Below are 24,667 nucleotides of genomic sequence, written 5' to 3' on the forward strand. Positions count from 1 at the left end.
ACCTGCAGTCCTATGTAACCCCACAGATAACACAGTGATATCTCTCTGAGTACAGCTAATGTAGTAGATGTCACCTGCAGTCCTATGTAACAACTGTCTTATAGTAGACATTATCTGCAGTCCTATCTAACACTAGACACATGCAGTATTTCTGTTAATCTTTTTTCAACCAAAACCAGGAGTGGAGCTGACAGGGCAAAATTATAATGTATAGATTTGCACAGTTTCTGACGGAAATACTATGTGTGAACCTAGCCATACCATGATTTCTGTCAAATGACAGCCTGGGCTGTGCTCCGCCTGTGTGCTGGGTGTGTGGGTGGTCAGTGCGGTGTCAGAGCTGACAGGGGGTGGAGCGCAGCGTGCAGGGTGAGGGGGGGGTGAGGAGCTGCAGCTCTTGATGTCAGGCTGAGGGAGGAACTTCCTGCTTCCTTTCCTCTCCAGCAGATCACTGAGGGGTTTCTCAGGCCTAGGCTCTGCTGCGGGGTATCTGGGGGTGCAGCCCCGGTTCATGGCACAAGCGGAGGGGCCCTCGGCCGTCGTCAAGTTGTGTTAGGCAGGCGTCAGCCCCCGGCCTGGCCCCCACATGATCTGCTCGGTGACAGCTGGAGACAGGCTGAGCCTCTCGTCCGCCCGGAGAGAGCTGGAGAAGCCCCTACCGGAGGGAGACGTTGCGCAGGTATGAGGAGGTGGGCAGGGGTGGCACAGCCGGGCACAGGTGTCAGCTGCTACCTAATGATCTGGTATATAGCGCCAACATATTCTGCAACACATGTAACCCATCACATCAGGGTCTATCTATCTATCTATCTATCACCTATCTATCTATCTATCTATCTATCTATCTATCTATCTCCTATCTATCTATCTATCTATCTATCTAATATCTATCTATCTATCACCTAACTATCTATCTCCTATCTATCTATCTATCTATCTATCTATCTATCTATCTATCTATCTCCTATCTCCTATCTATCTATCTATCTATCTATCTCCTATCTATCTCCTATCTATCTATCTAATATCTATCTATCTATCTATCTATCTATCTATCTTCTATCTATCTATCTCCTATCTATCTATCTATCTATCTATCTATCTATCTATCTATCTATCTATCTATCTCCTATCTATCTATCTCCTATCTATCTATCTATCACCTAACTATCTATCTCCTATCTATTTATCTATCTATCTATCTATCTATCTATCTATCTATCTATCTATCTCCTATCTATCTATCTATCTATCTATCTATCTATCTATCTATCTATCTATCTCCTATCTATCTATCATCTATCTATCTATCTATCTCCTATCTATCTATCTATCTATCTATCTCCTATCTATCTATCTCCTATCTATCTATCTATCTATCTATCTATCTATCTATCTATCTATCTATCTATCTATCTCCTATCTATCTGTGGTGGCTTACTACGTAAAAGTCTCTGTCACTATTGGTATTACTCGACCGGTGATGTGTCGTGACGCCAGTGCTAGTCCAGCACACAGGTGTGATGTTGGTACCTGCTTTAAAGAGGATGTACCACCTGGTACATCCTCTTTAACCTAAACCCACTGATCGAACGGCGCGGGCACGGGGAAGCTGATGCCGCTGTCCGTTTTTCGGACCGAGGCCCTGTTCCCGTGCACCGTGTTCACCGTTCTATGCACCGGAACCGGCCGGTGCTCAAGCACTGAAGGCGGGCCGGGCCGCCCCCAGTGGGAGGGAATTCCCTCCCCTGTATGATGCAACTCCCTTAGAATGAATGGAGCCGTGTCATACAGGGGAGGGAATTCCCTCCCACTGGAGGCGGGCCGGCCTACCTCCAGTGCTTGAGCACCGGCCAGTTCCGGTGCATAGAACGGCGTCGTGCACGGGAACCGGGCCTCGGTCCGATAAACGGACCGCGGCACCGGCTTCCCCGTGCTGGCGCCGTTCGATCAGTGGGTTTACGTTAAAGAGGATGTACCTGGTGGTACATCCTCTTTAATGTGGCTGGTCTGTAGTGTTCCCCAAATGGTTGGTAACCTGCCAGGTTGTGATGTGTCGCTTAGGCTCTTGTCATGGTAGTCCTGAGTGGCAAATGACCCACCCGGACTATCGGTACCTCCACCTATTGTGTATAAGTGCTGGTGTGGAGGAAAAGATGACTGAGCTTTACTGTACAGTCTCTTGATAGTACAAAACCCTTTTGTAGAAAATAGATAAATCTTTACACAGGCTTTAGTCCTTGAAGTTGTGTGTGCTGAGGAGATGCTTGAAGAAGTAGAGTAGAGTAGAGGTAGTTGTAGCGGTGCTTGAAGAGTTGAAAGTAGAGTAGCGTAGAGGAGAGGAGTTTGCCAAGGGAGTCCCAACCCAATGTAGCAATGTACTCTGCTGGAACTTGAGAGAATACTTTAGAGTTAGAAGTTTACTTGTACCTGTATATAGACTGTTGTCTGACCACCTTGTGCCCTACAGTGTGACTCGTCCTCCTAGGGTGATACAAGCCCCAGTCGTGGTTACCTGGGTAAAGCTAAGCTCCAGGGGGTGTCCCAGTTACCTGCACTCTGAGATAGGATACGTAGACCTTCTGGTAGTTTTGTCCTATCCAGGCTAGTTCTCTTGTGTATCAGGATACTGCCCTGCACTTTTTAGACTGCTTCACAGTGTGGACTAGGATGTTCCCAGACTCTTCTCCCTTAGTAGTGTTTAGCACTGCATAGTAGATATAGTAAAAGTACTGAAAGAACTAAGGGGGATATTTATCAAACTGGTGCAAAGTAGAATTGTCTTAGTTGTCCCTAGCAACCAATCAGATTCACCTTTCATTCCTCTCAGATTCTTTGAAAAATATGAATATGATTGGTTGCTAGGGGCAACTAAGACAATTCTACTATACACCAGTTTGATAAATCTCCCCTTATGTGTCTCTAGCTGCATCTGACCACAAGTGTCTGACGCGACACCTCCTCCCACCAAGTGACTACTTTCTACAGGGCTAAGTAATCTACTCTGTGAGTGGTGGAAAGGAGTGTGTGCAAAAGAAAGAAAGATAGGCTACAAGTAGAGAGAATCTCTGATAGGTCAGCAAAAGCAAGTAGTACACATAAAACAGTAAAACTGTAAAGTGCACTCCATCACCACTTAACCAGGAGTAAAAAGCTTTTTTGAGAGGTGCAAATGAGAGATAAAGAACACCCGTGGTGGGACACCACATATCTATTATCTATCTATCTATCTATCTATCTATCTATCTATCTATCTCCTATCTATCTCATATTTATTAGTGCATATAAGATAAGAGCTGAGTTACACTCCATCCCTGCAGGACACAATACGTGTTCTGTACATATTGGGTATACAGCACCCATACTTTACAATATGTCTACTTTCCTTCACTGTACTGTACAGTCATGTGTCAGATGCCGCAGTGCACAGCTCTGACATATACACGGGCTAATGTACTAAGAGCTATATACCACCCTCTTGTCCTGAGGAATATACAGGGGTCTGCTCTCACAGTATGGTTGGCATCTGAGCAGTGCAGTACCTTCAGTGACCAGTAGTTGACACCAGAGACAGCAGTTTACTGATTTTTTTTTTTTAGTGATATCTGTTTCTGGGAAAGCTGGATGAGAACCAGTTTGGCCGCCATTACAAATCCTACAGGGGAGTCCTGTATGAGAGCTCAGCCTTATGGTAGCGATGGTTGAGCGTTGACATACAAGACTGAAGGGGGATTTGGAGGAGTCCATGGAAATGCTAAAAATAGGGGACTGACCATGGACCGACCTCTGACCCCGTTCTCTTTTTTTTTCCAGGTCCCGGTCACCTTCGATGATGTTGCTGCGTATTTTTCGGAGGATGAATGGAAGGACCTGGAGGAATGTCAGAAGGAGCTGTACAAGGACATGATGAAGGAGAACTATGAGGCCCTCATATCCCTGGGTAATGAGATATCCTGCAGACTATTACACCCCTGACTGCTCTAGAGAACTGCAGAACATTTCTCTCTACCCCCTGACATACCTAGTGATATAACCTGCAGAATATTATATCACTGACCTCTATAGAGATCTGCAGAACATTGCTCTGTCCTCTCTACCTCCTGTCATACATAGTGATATATCCAGCATATTATTACACCTCTGACCTCTCTGTAGTACATTGCTCTGTACTCTCTACCTCCATAGTGATATATTCTGCAGATTATTACACCCTGTCCCCTGTAGAAATCTGCCAAACTTTGCTCTGTCCTCTTTGCTCCCTGACAGATACATAGTAATATACCCTGCAGATTATGAGACCTCTACGCTCTGCAGAACATTGCACTGCTAACACTGGGTCCATTTTCCTCTGCAGAAGATGCGTCAGTCAGCGAGAAGGACAAGACGAAGTACGGTGATAAACTGGAGAGCGTTGACTCGTCTTCACTTCCGGTGCTGGATCAGTCTGCATGTCCAGAGATTGAGGACGACCTCCGGCCAACCCCCAGCAACCTCTCCCAGGCCGGACACCAGGTCGATAACACTTCTGCTTATCCCGAAAACTTCAGCCCCGGGACCGTTCAGCCCGACTCTACGAAAGACGAGGTGGAGAAGCTTTACCAGTGCACCGAGTGCGGCAAGAACTTCAGAAAACGAGACAGTCTGAAGCGACACCAGCAGACACACACCGGGGAGCGGCCATATAACTGTATAGAGTGTGGCAAAAGCTTCATCCAGAAGCAGCACCTAGTGACCCATCTGAGGACTCACACGGGGGAGAGGCCGTACAAGTGTGAGGAGTGCGGGAAAAGCCTGAGCACCAATGAACGTCTGAAGATCCACCAGAGAATTCATACGGGGGAGAGACCATACAAGTGCGGGGATTGTGGGAAGAGCTTCAGAGCTCACCGAGTACTTAAGGTTCATCAACAAACGCACACGGGGGAGCGAATCCACAAGTGCGAGGACTGTGGGAAGAGGTTTAGGCACAAGCAGACTCTCTTGGCTCACCAGCGGAGTCACTCGGGGGAGACCACCTATAGCTGCAATGAGTGCGGTGAGAGCTTCCGCACCTTCAAGCACCTTAAGTTCCACCAGAAACAACATCGGGGCGAGAAACCGCACGAGTGTAAGGACTGTGGAAAGGGCTTCAGGAAACGAGAGCATCTGAGACGCCATCAGCAGATCCATACTGGTGAACGCCCCTTCTCCTGTGAAGAATGTGGCAAAGGCTTTATACAAAAACATCACCTTGTGAGACACCAGAGAACTCACACCGGTGAGAGACCGTTCACTGTGGTCATTGTGGAGGAATTCCCCTACAATAACTCCTCCACCGGCATGTGCCGCGGTAGCCCTCATATCTGCAGCGAGTGCGGTAAGAGCTTCACCACCTACGAGCATCTAAAGAGGCACAACAGGATACACACCGGCGAGCGGCCCAATAAGTGCAATGACTGCGGCAGGACCTTTAAGTCTCAGAAACTGCTTAAGGCACATAAGAAAGCACAGGACGAGCAGACGGGACTCTGCAGGGACGAAGACAGTGAGAACAGCGAGAGCCAGAGGGCAGGACCCGGCGAAAAACCATTTGAATGTGGCGAATGTGGCAAAACTTTCCGATTCCTGAAGCACTTGAAGTTCCACCTCCACACTCACACCGGGGAGAGACCCTTTAAATGTGAGTCGTGTCAGAAAACGTTCCGGAAACGTGACTGCCTGAAGAGACATCAGCAGATACACACGGGGGAGAGGCCCTTCACCTGCGCGGACTGCGGCAAGGGCTTCATCCAGAAGCAGCATTTAGTGCGACACCATCGGACGCACACGGGGGAACGTCCTTATATCTGTAGTGAATGTGGGAAGACCTTCAGCACCTGTGAGCACCTTAAAATACACGGCCGGACCCACACGGGGGAGAAACCCTATAAGTGTAATGACTGTGGGCAAAGCTTCCGCAAGAGAGAATACCTCAAATGCCACCAGCAGACCCACACCGGAGAGAGACCCTTCACCTGCTCGGAGTGTGGGAAAAGCTTCATCCAGAAGCACCATCTCATCGCCCATCTACGTACTCACACAGGAGAGCGGCCATACCAGTGCAATGACTGCGGCAAGACCTTTAGGCACAAGCAGAATCTCACCACACATCAGAAGACCCATGGGATTGGCCTGTAGAGAGGACGCGGAGATCTGCTCTCCTCTACCCTCCATTATCTAGTCCTTATAGTCACGGCCAGACTGTGTAGCGCTACTCAATAATAAGTTGTTTGTGACCGGTCCCACCAGACTGCAGGTGCCTCAACGCCAACAAGTCAGGTTCATGGTTCTTATAACATTGTTGCGTCTCTACTTGAGGGGTAAAAGGGAAACGAGATGTGCCAAGTGTCAAGTTGGACTTTTGTCTTAAGCTTCTTCCACCCGTATTATGAAGACTTTGCTTTGTTACAATGTAACGTGCCGATCCCTACCCTGGTTCTCTGCCCTTCACCCTTACAGGGCCTTGCACCAAGAGGGGGCCATGTTGCTCAGTATAAAACGGTTCACTTTATGGTGTATTGTGGCGCGTGCCAACATACCCGAGATATGCACTTCTGGCGTTTACCCACATGGTATTACTAGCACAGGCGCCATTGTTGGACTCCTCCCCTATTTCCCGATCGCAGGACGTCAGGACAGGTGGAGTATCTCCAGATATAAGATCCTCAGGGGAGCAATGGCCGACCTTGTGTGAGCCGCCATATAACATGTTACATTGTCCGCCGGTTATGTGGAATGTGCAGGTCCAGACCGTACCATTATTTTTATAATATAAATGCAGTATTTACTTTATGTCTCCACCTTTATTTCTCCTCTGCGAGCTCCATTTCTTCCCTAGTGAACGGGGGCGTAGCTAGGATTCACGGGGCCTCATAGCAAAAATTTTAAGGGGCTCCTCTCTCCTATGCACATCACCAAGCACTGCACATATATATATATATATATATATATATATATCTGCTTTACTGCTGGTTTACTGATAACCCCTGACCTCTGCATGGAGCTCTGCACATTTTCCTTTTCTACTTGTTTGCCATCTGGAGAACAGAGGTCAGAGGTTATCGGTGCAGTGAAGCAGAGATCTCTGTCTTTTGCTTGTTAACCCTTTTTTTGTGTTGCATCATGTAAGTAAAATTGGGTCACTTACACACTGCAGTACATAAGGGGTTAAGCAGAAGGACGCACACTCTTACTATCATATGATGTATCATGTGCCCCCACTGCTAGACAATGCTCTGTGAGCTCTACAGCCTGGACACCAGAATGATACATTGTACATAGCTAGTCCTGCTCTCAGCTGTATCCAGTGTAGACAATGCTCTGTGAGCTCTATAGTCCTGCCCTCAGCTGAGAAGTGATACAATTGTATCCAGTCTATCTTAGAGTGCATGTCCCTTTAAGAATCAGCTTCTTTGAGCATTGGTCAGATATGGGGGCCCAATTTGCCAAAGCACGGACAAGCAGAGCCCAGTATCATTCAGGGTATAGAGGGGTGTGTGGGCAGCCCCCATGTGCTGTGTCCATAGCTTGGCAGCCAGTTTATGAGTGAACATCCAGAATACCAATGTGAATACAGCCCAGGACTATTAGGGTTTATACTGGATAAGTTTTGAGTACCTCCAGTATGTGAGGTGTGAACTGCAACACAGACAAGTTAATGCCCTCCTGTGGTGCAGAGATGAATTGCAGAGACTACTACTGCAATACACAACTCCCAGCATCCCAGACATTATACACACATTATACTTTATATACATGAAGGAAGGTATTTTCTGTAAGACTTGGTCTATATGGATCCAGAATTAAAGGGGTATTCCAGCTATTTTTTTTTCTTTCTAGTCAACTTGTGCTAGAAAGTTATATAGATTTGTAAATTACTTGTATTATAACACATCAAGTTTTCCAGTACTTATTATCTGCTGTATGTCCTACATGAAGTGGTGTATTCTTTCCAGTGTGACACAGTGCTCTCTGCTGCGACATCTGTCCATGTCAGGAACTGTCCAGAGCAGCAGCAGAAAATCCCCATATAAACCTCTCCCTCTCTCCAGACTGGAAAGAATACACTACTTCCTGCTGGACATACAGCAGCTGATAAGTATTGGCAGACTTGTTTTAATAGAAGTAAATTACAAATCTCTGGCACCAATTGATTTAAAAGATTTTTTTTATAGAGTACCCCTTTAAGGTGCTATATATCTTCAGTAGCTGTCAATAGCTATTTCTACATACACATAAGTCTTAAAGGGGAACCCCAGCAATCCTATAAAAAATAAAATGCACAAAAAAGCATATAGGTGCATTCATTGACACCCCCCCCCCCCCACCGTTTGTTTGATACCTTTGCCACTTGTCTATGCTGATCCTAGTCCCAGATTCACACTTTTACAAATGATCCCAGTTTTACATCATAGCAGTCAGCCAGGAAACTACATCTCCCAGCACCTCACAGCCAACTGCTCTACTACTCAGGAGAGGCTATTGTTTCTCCGCTCCTTAGCCAGGTGATCCCTTATTGGTGCGATGTCAGTGGTGGGTGGGGTTACAGATGAGGTGTTACAGCTTACCTGGCAACAGAAGAAACAGAGATCATGTGATCTCTGTCTCATAAGGGAGGGGGAGGACAGAGGAGTGGAGACAAAGTGGACCAGGAAGTGAGGCAGGATGTGCTGCAGACAAACAGCCCAATTCATGTAATAGAAACCTATTACAAACAAGCTTAGATTATGGGTTGGGATTGAACAGGGTTAAATCTTTCTTATCTGGAGTTGCCCTTTAAGGTTGCCTAAATGTTCATGTGTCAGTCCCATCCGCTGAGTGTCCCTATAGGCAGTGTCAGTCATGTAGGACCACAGCTGTAACAGCCAATCAATACCCAGAGTGGTTCCAAGTGCCTGTCTGATGGTCAGGGTGCTCAGAGAACAGGCCGCTTTGCAGTTTATTAGCAAGATAGTGAACATGTGAGCTGCGGTATTTTTTGCTCAGCATTTTAATGTATTTACAGTAAGGCTTACTACTCATTACCCACATTGTACAAACAGTTCTGTACTTTACAAAACAGCCTGAAACTAAGTCTGCAATGTTAGGGGTAGACACTCACCCTTCACCTGTAATAATAACCTGTATACAAAGCTCTGCAGACCTGTTCGTGCTCACACAGCTGCTTCTCACTCCCGTTACAATGTAGCAGTATGAGAAAGAGCTTTCAGTCAGAGATCCAGACAGAAGAAAAGTAAGTGTAGCCGCAGAGGAAGATGGTGGACAACCCAGGGCCCCACTGCCACTCACATAAGAAGGCAACTGTATCATATGGCACATAGTGAATGCCGACCTCGATACAGAATTTGTACTGGGGCACACGCTTCACCTGTTAATTCTGCAGCTGCATTAAACTGGCAGTAATTGGAGTTGTTTCCTGTGTTCTGTCCTAATTTAGCTGTTACTAGAGACAGAAATCCCCTGACAACATTCAGTGGACAGCAGATTGCAGAGAAGGGAGACACCTAGTGGTCAGTGGTTTAGGGTCATTTATCTGGGGTGGGGAATCATAGTTGTTAAAATGATTTACAAATATATTAGGAATCACATAGATGATCACATGTTTGACAGCACGGCAACCATTGAATGATACGATGAAGCTTTATTTATAAAAAAAAGCTGAGGAAAAACTGACACTCACCCACACATTAAATTGTACCTGTCACCATAAAAAAAAAAACATTTTGATTTCATAGAGACATGTCAAAAGTTTTGATCGGACCAGGTCTAAGTGTTCAGACCCGTACCGACTGGAAAAAAAGTCACGGTCCATAGACTTACATTATGAGCCCGACTGTTTTTTCTACGGCAGAGCTGGAGCAACCTATGCTGTAGCACGTCCTCTCCCGCTGGTTCTCCCGATGGGAATGGGACTTGACAGATCAAAACTTTTGACATGTGTCTACAACATGTCAAAAGTTTTCATATAATACCCAAGGGCTGGAGGTTTTACTTCTTTAGTAAGATCTTTGAGAAATTCTGCAGTTTTTGGATTCAACAAAGTAGAGAAATTTTGAATGATTTACGTCTTCATCCTTAGGGTACAACAATGGGACCTTAACTAGTGCCACACAATGCCAGGCTATTCCAGTTGCAGCTGTAGGAGTAAGAGAGTCCATTCCTCTACCAACCACATCAATATATGACATTATAGCTGTGATGATCGGTGGTGGACCCAGTGCCAAGCATCTAAGATCTTAATAACAGTAAAGCATAAAAAAATGCAACCTACAAGGTAACAGTGTTCATCTATACTCGCTATATAGGTGTCTCCTCTTCTTAAAGCAGGACTCCTGGGAATTTTTTTCCTGCATTCCATGCTTCTTCAACTGCAGCCATCTTATACGGAGAAGCGCTGTCAAGATAAGACTAGTTAAGCAATTGATGTGACTTCGGCCTCTTCCAGCAAGATAATGCCCCAGGGGCCATTAGACATTAGAATGTAGACATTGTCCAGGAATGAAAACATGATAAAGAGATCAAGGTGGTGACTTCAGATTCTCCAGATCTCCCCGATCGGTTATCTGTGGGATGTGCTGGAGAATCAAGTCCCATCAATGGAGGTCACACCTCACACCTTGCAGGATCTGATGCTGATACCACAGGGGACACATCACGGAGATATGGGGTCTGGGCCCCATGGGACAAATACAGCATTATGGGGTCCAGACTATAAGGGACACATCACAGGGCTACGGGGTCTGTGCCCCAGGGGGGGGGTCACATCATAGGACTACAGGGTCTGGGCCCCAGGGGACACATCACAGTTCCAATGTATGGGGTCCAGGCCCCTGAGAGGTCATAGCATGAAAGGGTTGACACAATATTAGGCCAGGAGGGGGTGGCTGAGGTTCTGCCTTGAGCCATCACTAGGTGGAGATCACAGTATATGGATTTATGCCGCTAATATTAAACTCAAAAAGGGGTTTACAAATCTGTATGAAATGAGCTCCCCCTATTGGTGGCTGCATGTATGTACTATAATAGTGTCAAAGCAAGCAGTGGAAGTAGTTCAGTGTCGCCTCTTACCCTTCCACTAGGGGCCTCAGAGCAGTCCTGTCCTAAGCATAGACGTTCCATAACCTGGAGTAACCCTATTCATACAGACGGTCCTGTCACAAGTCTATAGGCCAGAAGACTGTATAACAGAGAATGTAGTTCCACTTGAAGTTTATGTAGCTGGGTAAGGAGTTATCCAATCCAAATATGTGTAACTTCCTTTTTTTATTTTCGCCCAATCTTTAGATAACTTCAGTCCGATATGTTCTGGTCTGTAATAAAAATAAATGTAAACTTGTAGAAGCAGATGAAGCAGGTGTAATATGGTGGGAATACAGGCTACCTGTGAGCTCAATGTCAGGCAGCAGCTGCAAAAGCAAAACTAAATTTAGGATGTATAAATATTGAAATCTGTCAAGATATTGATTTATGGTGCGTTCACACCTACAGGATCTGCAGCTGAGTTTCTGCAGCAGATTTCATTTAAATAACTGAACACAGCATCAAATCTGCTGCAGATCTGCTGCAGATCCTGTAGGTGTGAACGAACCCTAAAAAGGGATTCTTTTACAGTAAAGGCATTAAATTACTGTATACCTGATGCTATAAATTATTGGCCTTATTGGAGTGGATAATATGCGGCATATGGGAGGAAATTGCTGCAGACTGGATTTTGAATTGACGTAATGGAAAGGGTTCTTTACAGTAAATGTATTAATCTAGGTGAAATGCTATTTTTAACCTAAATTGTTTGTATCTATCCTAAATGGAACAGCCAATATGTGAGGATATTGAGGTAGATGGTGATTTTCATCTGCATGCTGGAAAGGGTTCTTTACAGTTAAAGCATTCAAGTCCAACACCTATACTTTAGGTTGAAAACAGTATTTCCTACACATAATGAATGTGAAATAGGATACTGACCTGTCTCCACCATGTACAGTGCAGAGCCATAACAAGCAAAGCAAAAATGGCTGCACATATTGCTCTTACTGCCAGGGATTGAATAAAACATTGTCTGTCATCATCCTCTTCACAGGAGTTTTGGGTGGAGACTGAAAAGACAAGACAGGATAAACTCAAAAGTAACCAAACCACCACTTTGAATTGTTAACATGTGTTTGCTGTCAGTGAATGAAAACCTAAGGACTGGAAACCTATACTATCCCAATACTTCTCACAGCAGAACAGCAGAGGGTTCGTTACAATTTGACCAGTTTAAAAAAAATTATTAATTTACTGTATATGACTCCATGACTTTTAACATCCAGGGCTTCATACCGGGGTCACTGGACGCCGTCTCTGGGTCGTGTATGATGAGCATCATGGATCGGCTTTGGTTCAGCTCCTGAAAGGTGATGGTGTATCGTCCTGAGTCATTCTGCTGGACGTTCCTGAGCAGGAGGGAGGCGTTCTCTGGGTAGAAGACCACTCTATCCTGATACTTCCCCACCAAAACATGGTACTCATTGATGATCTCTAGCTTTGGTGGCTCCCCTCTGACACACGTGGTCATCTCCGAAAACAGGACCATAGACTTCTCATGGCCCCACATGACCTGCAGAGTGGCTGGAGGCTGAGCGAAGCTGTAGGTGACCGGCAGAAGAATAGATTCACCGACGATCCCCTGTATAGGCACTGTAGGCACTGTAATATGTAGGCTTCCAGATAATTCTGTAATAAGATGAAAGGTGTTATCAATAAAAAGCAGGTGCTTAAAGTGGTAGCTGGTTTAGAAAACCCCAAATCATACACCCTATTAGGGAATTCTGAGTTAGTAGATGACAGCTTTTAGGTCAGGACAATCATCTACAATCAGGAGATGCTGCAAAGAGTGTCTACCTCTCTGGAGGACTCAACTAGCCTATTCACACAAACATTAACACATCTCCGTATAGGGCCCCGCCGGCTCTGTTAAGCATAGAGCCAGCATGTCACCTGTGGCTCCTTCACTTCTATGGAGCCGAGGACAACACTTTTCCGGCATACTCGGCTCTTTAGGAATGAATAGAGCCGTGGGTCATGCGCCGTGCAAGCGGCTTTATTCATAATAGAGTAGGCGGGGCCCGATACGGAGATCGGCTGTGGGTACAGAGGTCAGCCCCCGCAATCACCTACTTTTCTTCTGTCCTGTGGATAGGGAAAAAAAATATTTTTTCTGAAATACCCCTTTAAGTCTAGTCTGGGGTCTGTATTAGTTTAGGGGTCTGGGGTGTGCATTTTATTTTTCCTGGAATACCCCTTTAAGACTAGGACTTTCTGAAATATTACCTGTCCCATGAACCACACCAGAGAGACAGCAGGAGATTAGGGAGGTAAATAAGTTGCTTTAAAGCTGGTGTAGGGTAGAGGGGTTTGGGTTCGTGGAGAACTGGGCCAACTTCTCTGTCTGTTACAGGCTCTATGGTAGGGATGGGCTGCATCTTAATGGGGAGAGTGCAGCTGTGCTGGGGGAGAAGATGGCTAAGAGTTTGGAGGAGTGTTTAAACTAGAGACGAGGGTGGGGGACATCTACAATATAGAAGGTGAAGACAGAGTAGATGGAGAGCTGGGGTTAGATTATAGACCTGGAGGTGGAGCAGAGAGAGGGGATAGAATAGTCACTAGTGATAAAAGGAAAGGAAATATGGACAAACATATTAAATGTATGTATACCAATGCAGAAGAAATGAAGAGGAATACAATATAGTGGGGATAAGCGAGACATGGCTGGATGATAGCGGTTAATCTGCAGGGTTATAGTCTGTTCAGAAATGTTAAATCCTGCCTTAAGCCCATACTGCGGGAGGATATATGTGATGATAATGTGGAGTCTCTTTGGGTAGAAATAAGGGGGGGGGGGGGGAGAAGGAATAATAAAATACTTATAGGAGTGAGTTATAAATCTCTAAGTATAGTGGAAGAAGCAAAAAATCTCCCAAATCTACCCAAATATAAACTGGAAAGCAGAGACCTGCAACTCCAGCAAAGGAAATGGATACTGGAAATAATAAAATATAATTACCTTTCCCAACTAGTACAGTAACCAAAAAGAGGGGAGGTACTTTTGGACCCAATTTTAATCAATAGGCCAGACAGAATATCAAAAATAGAGGTGGGGGCCACCTAGGTAATAGTCACCACAACATAATAAGTTTTCATTTATCCTTTTATAAAATTATTAGTATGGGGGCTACAAAAAAATTAAACTGCAGGAGGGCTAATTTCCAAAAACTAAGAGAGGACCTTGGGAACATAGATAGGAAAAATGCCCTCAGAAGTAAACATACACAAGAGAAATGGGAAATTTTTATAAGCGTCCTATGTAGATCTTGTGAACGACACATACCCTATGGTATCTATTTTGCAGGAATTAAGTACTCTGTCAGAAAGACCCTTATTCCTAATATTTAAAGATTCTATACTAACAGGGATTGTTCCACATGAATGGCGCATAGCTAATGTGGTAACAATAATCAAGAAGGGGTCAAAAAGTGATCCTGGAAACTATAGGCCTGTAAGTCTAACATCTATATTGGGTAAAGTATTTGAGGGATTTGTAAGACATGCTATATTGGAGTATCCTAATGAAAATAAGCTTATATTACCAGCATGGGGTTTATGAGGGATCAGTCCTGTCAGACTAATCTGATCCACTTCTATTGGTTCCACTTCTATTTAATATGTTTATTAATGACCTTGTAGAGGGGCTACAGAGTATTTGCAGATGATATTAAACTAAGTAAAGTAATCACCACACAGGAGGATAATATCATATTACAGATGGATTTGGAGAAGCTAGAATCTTGGGCAGAGAAATGGCAAATGAAGTTTAATGTGGATAAATGTAAGGTTAGGCCGTAGAAATAATAAGTACAGTTATGTGCTAAATAATAAAACACTGGGTAACACTGCTTCCTGAAAAGCACCTGGGGGTATTGGTGGACCATAAACTCAACTTTAGTGATCAATGCCAGGCAACAGCTGCCAAGGCTAATAAAATAATGGGATGCATCAAAAGAGGCTAAGATGTTAAAGATGAGAACATAGTTGTGCCTCTTTATAAATCACTGGCCAGACCACATGTGGAATACTGGGTACATCACCGGGCACCTGTATATAACAAAGACACAGCTGAACTGGAGCGGATGCAGAGGAGGACGACAAAGGTCATTAAGGGAATGGGTGGGTTACAGGACCAAGACAGGTTATCAAGATTGGGGTTATTTATGCTAGAAAAAAAGACGTCTTAGGGGAGATATGATTGCAATGTAAAAATGTATAAATGAACAGTACAGAGATCTTTCTAGTGATTTTTTACTCCTAGGCCTGTAACCATGACAAGGGGGCATCCTGTATGTCTAGAGGAAAGAAGGTTTCACCATCAGCACAGACACGGATTCTTTACTGTAAGAGCAGTGAGACTGTGAAACTATCTGCCACATGATGTTGTCACGGCTGATTCATTAAATAAATTCAAGTGAGGCCTGGAAGCTTTTCTTGAAAATTATAATATTACAAGTTAGGGGCACTAGATTTCATGTGATAGGACGCTGATCCAGGGATTTGTACTAATTGCCATACTGGCAAGAATGGCTTTCACTGATGCATTGTAGCAAACACCCAGCTGTGTGAACAAGACATAATAAGAATTCAGGGACGTAACTAGAAATGGCTGGGCCCCATAGCAAACTTTTGATTGGGCCCCCCCGCCCCCGGTAGTATAACCCTATGTAGTATAGCCCCCATGTAGTATAGCTCCCCCTGTAATATAACCCCATGTAGTATAGCCTCCCCCTGTAGTATAGCTCCCCCTGTAGTATAGCCCCCCCTGTAGTATAGCTCCTCCCTGTAGTATAACCCCCATGTAGTATAGCCTCCCCCCTGTAGTATAGCTCCCCCCTGTAGTATAACCCCCATGTAGTATAGACTCCCCCCTGTAGTATAGCTCTCCCCTGTAGTATAGCTCCTCCCTGTAGTATAACCCCCATGTAGTATAGACCCCCCTGTAGTATAGCTCTCCCCTGTAGTATAACCCCCCTGTAGTATAGCTCCTCCCTGTAGTATAGCTCACCCCTGTAGTATAACCCCATGTAGTATAGCCTCCCCCTGTAGTATAGCTCCTCCCTGTAGTATAACCCCCATGTAGTATAGACCCCCCTGTAGTATAGCTCCCCCTGTAGTATAGCTCTCCCCTGTAGTATAACCCCCCTGTAGTATAGCTCCTCCCTGTAGTATAACCCCCATGTAGTATAGCCTCCACCTGTAGTATAACCCCCATGTAGCATAGCCTCCCCTCTCCCAGTGAAAGTATTGAAAAAAACAAAAAAACAACTCACCTCTCACCGGATCCCAGCAGCTTCCAGTGGGGCCCTCTCCCAGCGCCCGGAAGTCACCTGGTGCGACGTTCCCTCTAGCTGTACGTGCGTCTTAAAGACGAACGCACAACTAAAGGTCACGCTTGCCCAGGGATCTGGCATTTGAATGCCAGATCCCCGGGAAGGCTCCCCCCTTCAGTGGCGGTCTGGCTCCGGCGGCGCTACACAGACACTGGAGCTGTGTACATCGCAGCTGTGAGCGCTCACCAGGAGCACTCACAGTGAAGGAGCAGCACCCGGTCGGCCCGCTCGGCCGCCGGGTGCTAAACAGGATATCAGCGGGCCCCGTAGCAATGGTTATCGTTGCTACGGCGGTAGTTCCGCCACTGTACGAATTGGGTCTTACCATCTAAAAATTTAAAAAAATTATGTTCCCATTCAACAAAGGTTATGTTCATATTACATGATCAAGACATTGCCACATTGCAAAACAAATCAAAAATCATTGGTACATGACTCCAACATATAAACATCAGCCATGGCCTCATACCCGGGTCACTGGACGCCGCCTCTGGGTCGTGTATGATGAGCATCATGGATCGGCTTTGGTTCAGCTCCTCAAAGGTGACAGTGTATCGTCCTGAGTCATTCCGCTGGACGTTCCTGAGCAGGAGGGAGGCGTTCTCTGGGTAGAAGACCGCTCTATTATGATACCTCCCCACCAAAACATGGTACTCATTGCTGATCTCCAGTTTTGGTGGCTCCCCCCTGACACGCATGGTCATCTCCGAAAACAGGACCAAAGACTTCTCATGGCTCCAAACAACCTGAAGAGTGGACGGAGGCTGAGCGATGCTGTAGGTGACCGGCAGAAGAATAGAGTCACCGACTATCCCCTGTATAGGCTCTATAGGCACTGTTATATGTAGGGTTCCAGATAAACCTGTAATAAAATGACAGGTGTCGTAAGTAGAAGTACTTAAAGCGTAACTGTCATATTTTTTTTTATTGCAGAAATCAGTAGTATAAGCGATTTTAAGAAACTCTGTAATAGGTTTTATCAGCCAAAAAAGCCTCCTTCTGTACTCAAGAAGCAATCTCCCAGCCTCCCCCCCTGACTTCTTATCTGTGCAGTATCAGGCAAACACGTCTTCATTACAGAGAAACCAGTGAAGACGGGCTCTGCTCTCTCCATTGTAAGCCTATGAAGGGGGGAGGGGCCGAGGGAGATGAGGGAGCAGGAAGAGGTGACATGAAGGTCAGCTGTTTGTAGACTCTCTGGGCACCTAAAACGCAGGATTCAGGTGTCAGAAAGGTCAGTGCTTATCTATGAACTTACTGAGAGAAGATTGCAGGATGTTGTGCTGTGCAGAAATCCTCCGTGCTCAGTCACTCTTAACAGCCCCTCCCCTCTCCATAGCCACATAATGGAGACAGAAATCCTGCTTCATCTAATGTGAGGGGGGAGGCTAGGAGATTGCTTTTTCAGTCCAGAAGGAAACTCTTTTAGTACATAAAACCTATTACAGAGTTTCTTAAAATCGCTTGTACTATTGATATTTAATGTTTTCAGAAAAATGACCCTGAAATGACAGTTACGCTTTAAAGGAGTAGCAGGGGTAGCAGTGTAGTTTACTTCAGAGTAACAGAGTAGTAATTCACATGCTGGACTAGATTGGTGGGAAAAATGCTGAAATGCTGAATGTGATTAAACAGGGAGTTTCTGTAATAAGGTTGAACAGTGCACCGTGCACAATTATTGTCCTGATACCCGATCACTCATATAGGATACTTATTATACAGCATATGAATCATACATAGTACATGTGACCTCCTCACACCAATATGAATATGCTCCCAGTTAAGCACCCCTAAATACAGGACCCTTTTAACATAGTCCCTAAAACACTAGGATAAAGACATTGGGGAGATTTATCAAACCTTGTGGAAAGCAACAGGGGAGCAGTTACCATAGCAGCCAATCATCTTACTTAGAATCCAGACGCCCCTAAATTAATACAGACCCTAGAACAAACCCATGAAATTAATAGATTTAGTACAGAATATAGACATCCCCAAAGCACATATACTGAGACCCCAAACCAGTCCTCTGTAAAGAGCTCAGATCCTGCTTAGTACACACACCAGACCCCTAAACTAATACAGACACCAGATCAGACCCCTTAACTAATATAGACACCCGACCCCTAAACTAATACAGACCCCAGACCAGACCCCTAAATACAGACCCCAGACCAGACCCCTAAACTAATACAGACCCCAGACCAGACCCCTAAACTAATACAGACCCCAGACCAGACCCCCAAACTAATACAGACCCCAGACCAGACCCTCAAACTAATACAGACCCCAGACCAGACCCCTAAACTAATACAGACCCCAGACCAGACGCCCAAACTAATACAGACCCCAGACCAGACCCCCAAACTAATACAGACCCCAGACCAGACCCCTAAACTAATAGAGGTACCAGACCTGATTCCTAAAATAATACAGACCCCAGACCAGACCCCTAATGCAGATTGTAGACCAGATCCTCTGATCTAATACAGAGCCTAGAAAAGACTTCCAAACTGGAACAGACCCCCGAAATAAAAAGTCCTATGATTCCCCAAAATAAATGTCATTTTTTTTTTGTTTTGTTTTTTTCAAACCTGATAAAGTGATCAGTTGTACCTCGAAAAATGTAAAAAAAAAAAAAAAGTTATTGCCACATTATACCGACATGTGCAGGGCTTCTTCTTTTTTTTTTTTTATAAATTCTTTATTTAAATCGATGTCAGACAAAAACATCTCCAATTCCAGATACAAATATACGACAATGTAACATAAGAGTATTCACAACAGCTAAAGACAGAGTTTAAGTCACTCTTGAGTGCGACCAATAGTTTCCAAGAAAATAAAAGCTATTTAGGGGCGAAGTTCCAACATTTTTTGCCCAACATACAAAATTTTTGAAATTTTATATAACAACGAAATAATACAAGAAACAGGGGCCCCAAGATCAGGGTCTAGGGCCTGAATAGAAAGCGGAGGCGTAGGCCTCGCACAGAAGGGAGAGCAAGGATCGGAAGAAGTGAGAGAAGGTTGAAAGAAGAAATGTAGCGCTTCTGTAGACAGCAACATTTAGGTGTTCCAGGATTAATGGCACTATATGAGTCATCCACTACGACAATAGTGGCATCTAGAAGGGGCAAATACCTTTGCCCAGCCCTTATTTTTTTATAGCCATAGGTAGCGTATAGACATACATCCACGAATCCTTCCCTGATATCCATGTTCCCCACCATACAGGTTACTTACCTATAAGTAGCACATAGAGGCACAGACGCAGGGGCGAAGGCAGCGGTGCAGGATTCATCTCTGAGGCTCGCTGGCTGCAGGGGATGGGGTGAGTGACAGGAAATAAGCAGCTTTAAGACTATATACTTTTACTTGTTGTAGACTTTCTTCCACTTTCCATCTACATTACAGTCAAGCAATGACGTAAAGCCTTGGGCATGGTAGCTGAGTCTCCACACACTGCCAGTTCCCTATTGAAAGTTCTTAAGCTTTATGTCTATTTGGCGGCTTTTTTACTTCTATTTCTGGGAAAGCTGGGTAAGAACCAAAATGACTGCTGATACAGCAAGAATTGTCCTTCAGTTTCCCCCCTCTGCTTTCACCTGTAAACACTCCTCATATAAACTATTCGCTGAGCTTCTGCTCATACACAACAGCCAATCTAAAAAAGCAGACACTATGGGGGGGATTTATTAGGCCCTGGTCTTATATAAGCCCCGCCCCCTTTTTACAGGCAGGATTCACAAAGAGTCGCACGCCTCTTAGTGAATCCGGCCGGCCGGGCGCCCGAACCTGCACCCGGTGTACTTAATCTACACCTGCTTCTGGCTCGGAGAATTGATAAAAGTGACACTGATCATCTGAGGATGGGAAAAACATCCAATCTTTAGTTGATTTTTTATAGGCCACATATCGTCCTATGTAAATAGCCGATGTGAGGCCCCTAACGATAAAATAAGACTTATAGTATAGCCATGTATATATTGGTGCTGTCAATTTCCAGAACATAAGCAGCAGTATATACTTAGCATGTGCGCTGCTTGTGATCCGGAATCCCATTCTCCAGTCTTCCACCTGTATCAGGCACCGCCTCCTCCAGAATGATTGACAGCTGTAGGAAGCGGGGCCTGGAGATACAGCCGGTGGCCGGATGCTGCTTCACAAGCAATGGGCATGGTAAGTATGTACTGCCCCTTCATTTTTAATAGAGGAGCGCCGTATTTGGCCGATTATCGATTGGTGTAATAGCTCCTATTCAAAGGTAATGATCAGCTGACATGCACAATCTCCGCTGATCCTTGTCTTTCAACATGTTGAAAAAAAAACCGAAAGAGGAGCAACAGGAACAGAAACAGACGACCGTCTCTCTTTCCTATGGGCTACCAGGACAATCTAACCGTCGACTGGGCAGCGCATAAACATCGGGCCATGTAATAGGGCCTTTGGTTTTTTAAGACGTCATGGGGCAGACCCGTCTATTGGTATTGGGATTATATATTGAAAGAGCCACTTCTAACCTTACAGATCAGGGCCCCATGATGTAACACTATTGCCAGGAACCCCATGTAACCTGTGTCTTATGAGAAGTCTAGCTAGAGTCCGGAAGCTTGGCAGCTATGGTGGAGGTGTGAAATGGCTAAATTGGTCAACCACGGCTATGTTACTATAGGAAATAGAGATTTCTCTAAAGGAAACCTGATACAACTAGCAGCTAAGCGATAGTAATAATCACAAAGATCTTGGGTGGGATCCTGCTATTAATATAAGAGCTATGTGTGGTGAGTGTGTTTCACAACTACAATGTAAAGCACTGGACATCCAACTCCTACTTAAATGGACTATATCACCTAGTTTTTATTTTACTGATATTTTTATTAAATTTTTTAACATTGTTATGGGGCTGCCATCTTGCCCGAGCAGGTAAAATTTTTCAGGGCTACTTAAAATGGAAAATGAGAAAAAATATCACAAACTACTCACATTTAACACTTCATTTAAACAATAGGCTATTTTCTGATGTCACTTTCGCTTCAAAGGAGAAGTCCAGTGAGACTAATTTTTTAGCAAGTGCTGGGGAGGGAGAGGATAAAAGAAATGCTCTTACCTCCCCCACTTCAGCACTGGTGGCTGCATACTGCCGCACCAGTCCCCGTCTGCTTCCTGTTCTCAACGAGGACCTGGTTCCTTGTCTTTCAACATGTTGGGAAAAGAAACAGAATGAGGAGCAACAAGAGCAGAGGCAGACGACCACTGCCCTCTCCTATGGGCTACCGGGACAATCTAACGGTCGACCGGGCAGCGCATAAACCATACCCCCCCCCCCCCCCCCCCCCCCCGTAGCTCGCTGGTGAGCAAGTGAGCGCTGATCCGACAGGTCAGCACTCGTTGGCTCCTAATTATTGGGCCATGTAAAAGGGCCTTTGGTTTTTTAAGACGCTCCTCAAAGAGTGGATCCCATTCATAGGGTCTACTGTGAGGTGGATCTGGCAAAGTGCCCCGGCTGCCTTGTTACATGAAGCACAATGTGCACAACATCACCTACAACTTATTCTTGTCCAGACATGTCCTAATAGTTTGTTACAATGTGTCAGTGCAGGTTGCATGTATTTGTCTTAAGTGAGGACCAGTCACTATATGTGTTGCCTTCCGCTGCAGGCCATGCCTGAAACATATCACCGCCACCCCACCTCTGGCTCCAGTGATACGCTGGTAATGTCATTGTTGTGGTGTTGGTGTATGACCTGGGACCTCTGTATATAACCACAGCTTCATCCCCCCCAACAGAACACAATCACTTCTGTCTTTTACTTCTGTTTTTTTTTTTTTAAATCAGATTTTCATCACCCATAGTGTCTATAGGTAACAACTAATCTAATGTGTAATGTTCAGGGTTTTCACTATGAGGATGATCAGTCTATTTGGTCAGTTCTGCTTGTTCCATCTGTAAAACCACAAAGCCAAAAACTACGTTGTGAAAAAAGCATTCAGCATGCACATAATAAATGGAATAAGAATGCAATAAAAATGCAATAAAAAAAATGCAGAAATACTGCAGTGTGAGAACACAGTCTCAGCCGTCTCTTCTTTCTATTACGCATGAAAATAAATGGCTTGATACACACATACGACATCACAGTATTTGAACAGTACAGTACATTAGTACAGTATTGTATTAGTACTCCACACACAGGCCGCTCTAGCACTAAATTTCTTTCCTGGATCGATTATGGCATCCAGAAAAGATATTTAATATAGCTGAACTGGTTTATCAAGTACCTTGAAAAAAAAATTGTAACTTTTCTGAATTTTTCAATAAAAAAAATTTGATTGTTACACTTTATGTTCACACTATGTAAGTTACATATTAATCACGGCCGTTGTTGCCGATTTGCAACAACAGACGAAATTACTACATAACTTACGTAGTGCTGCCCTCTATGGAATCCCAGCCGCAGTGTATACACATGGTATGCACTCCGGCCAGGATCCCTAGCGGCAACGCAAGAAACTGTCAGTGCACACAATGGAGAGTGCGCCATCGGCTACACGCTTCATTGTCTGTAGAGGGGAATTCGGATGTGGGCGCACACTGATGCTCTCGCAGCCAAATTTAGTGGTAGTGAAGATCATGCAGTACCGGCCAGGATGATCTTCTCTGACACCAGCCGTTCTGTAACCTGTCCGGGTCACGGAACGGCCAGTATCTTATACGTGTGAACATAGCCTAAAGCCTATTTGCACAGGCCAACTATTGGGAGAATGTTACAGCTGCGGCACAAACCTCTCTCCGTGGTCTCCCTGTCATCCCTGTCTGCGGTCATATGTGTTCTCTCGCTCCTGCCCCATACCGCGCCGCCACCTCCTCCTGCTCCCTGCTGGCCTGGCACACACGTCTCTGACTCCTAGGGAGGGAGTGTGCACGCGCCGCCTCTGCTTCAATTTAAACCGCCAGAGCGCCCTTAGTTGGTGGTTACAACCAAACATTCTCCTATAAATCCCAACACCTCCATAACCCCTAGGTTTAAGCCTCTGTATGCTTCCTAAAGCATGTGGTCCGAGCTCTTCGTGATTCCTGCTGCCTGTTGTTCCAGCCATCAGTCCTGCTGTGTTCTTGCTGCATGTGGTTCCAGCCATGAGTCCTGCTGTGTTCCTGTCTGCTTACGTGTCTCCAGCTGCACCTCGCCAGCCGCCGCTAGCAAGCCAAGCCAGGGGTAATGATCTAGGGGTCGCCTGCCCCAGCAAGTCCATCCTGTGGGCATTGGTGTAGACCTGCGGTCCCTTACACTCCGCTCCCTGGTGCAGCTTATGCCATCGCTAGCGGTGGTACAGTGGATCCACAACTCCAGTCGTTACAGAGAATAAGTATTTATAGAATATTGCTTTCCTGAAATTGAGAAAACCAGCGAGAAAACACTTTTTTGTTGACTGATCGCATCTCTTGTGCAGCCATTTAAATTGATAAAGACGCAGTAACAATTAGTAATACAGCCCAGCTTGTGATTGATTGAGTATTGGCAAGGTTCATAAAACGAGAGCTGATCTTGATGATCGGAGTTATTGTGCTTCCATCAGCCATGTCACACCCAATGCTGTAGTCACAATTCTGCCAGTGAGCTGAAATGTCCTTTGAATGTAGCTTGTCCATAGTTGGGTGGCGCACTGAATTGACACTTAAGATTGATGCTGGTTGAAAATGTTGGTTTTAGTGGGATGTCAATCATCTAATATGTATTGGGGACTCCCAATGTGGATCAAGCATGTCGGATTTTAATGTGACAAAGAGAAAAGCTGCAGGCAAAGCAGTCTGACAATCGCTTTCTTACTACTTCCTATTCAGAATATATGAATGTTCAGCTGAGCCAACTGTGCAGGTGTATGTGGGAATCGGGAGAGTTGTGTTGTACTGAAACAGTGCGTGCTGCTATCACTTCTAACTATAAGTAGGTCACCGGTGGTTTATACAGATGTACAGCGCACAGCAAAGACCACAGACTAATATAGTCGTGAGTCACAATAAGCTCTGCTGAGGTTATGTGTGACTGACTTCTGACTGAGTGGAAACCTGCCGTGTCCGTCATTGACACAGCAACCTCACTTTTACAATAAATACCTCCAGTCTGATCTGAAGCGAGGGGGAAATTAGCCTCAGAAGGTGTCTTTGCCTCTCTATGGGCAGCCAACACATAGCAGCCAGGATAGGTTTTAGGGGACGGTAACTCCCCAAGTATGGA

General features: G+C 45.1%; 2 protein-coding genes across 7 annotated transcripts in view; one reads left to right on the forward strand and one right to left on the reverse strand.

The window, feature by feature from the left end:
• The first annotated feature begins 413 nt into the window (after nt 1-413).
• Nucleotides 414-6,810, forward strand: LOC138783914 (zinc finger protein 665-like). The gene is made up of 3 exons (XM_069959234.1): nt 414-679; nt 3,814-3,940; nt 4,355-6,810. The coding sequence occupies exons 1-3, from the start codon at nt 587-589 to the stop codon at nt 6,154-6,156; spliced, it is 2,022 nt and encodes a 673-aa protein (XP_069815335.1). The 5' UTR covers nt 414-586; the 3' UTR covers nt 6,157-6,810.
• Nucleotides 6,811-9,638: 2,828 nt separating this feature from the next.
• LOC138783917 (carcinoembryonic antigen-related cell adhesion molecule 3-like) overlaps nt 9,639-24,667 on the reverse strand; it is a 35,303-nt gene continuing 20,274 nt past the window's right edge. For 4 of the 6 annotated variants that reach the window (XR_011361774.1, XR_011361771.1, XR_011361772.1 and 1 more), the window contains exons 2-8: nt 21,541-21,625; nt 19,677-19,750; nt 16,903-17,295; nt 12,337-12,729; nt 11,980-12,110; nt 11,086-11,327; nt 9,639-10,411 (exon numbers count right to left, since the gene is read on the reverse strand). Coding sequence is in view for 1 of the 6 variants with exons in the window: in XM_069959237.1 (XP_069815338.1) it covers nt 11,298-11,327; nt 11,980-12,110; nt 12,337-12,729; nt 16,903-17,295; nt 19,677-19,750; nt 21,541-21,569 (1,050 nt within the window). In the remaining 5 variants the exon portion in view is untranslated. Of the gene's footprint in view, nt 11,328-11,979; nt 12,111-12,336; nt 12,730-16,902; nt 17,296-19,676; nt 19,751-21,540; nt 21,626-24,667 lie in introns of all 6 variants that reach the window. The other 2 variants (XR_011361775.1, XM_069959237.1) reach the window with 2 other exon arrangements.

Source organism: Dendropsophus ebraccatus, chromosome 2 (genome assembly GCF_027789765.1).
Source record: "Dendropsophus ebraccatus isolate aDenEbr1 chromosome 2, aDenEbr1.pat, whole genome shotgun sequence".
In the NCBI taxonomy this organism is placed as follows: domain Eukaryota; kingdom Metazoa; phylum Chordata; class Amphibia; order Anura; family Hylidae; genus Dendropsophus; species Dendropsophus ebraccatus.

What these genes read in the sequence shown, in the direction of transcription:
- LOC138783914 (XM_069959234.1), top strand. Translation starts at nt 587, where the DNA reads ATGATCTGCTCGGTGACAGCTGGAGACAGGCTGAGCCTCTCGTCCGCC. An exon ending in CGGAGGGAGACGTTGCGCAG is followed by an intron (nt 680 to 3,813) that starts GTATGAGGAGGT and finishes TTTTTTTTCCAG; the next exon opens with GTCCCGGTCACCTTCGATGA. An exon ending in TGAGGCCCTCATATCCCTGG is followed by an intron (nt 3,941 to 4,354) that starts GTAATGAGATAT and finishes TTTCCTCTGCAG; the next exon opens with AAGATGCGTCAGTCAGCGAG.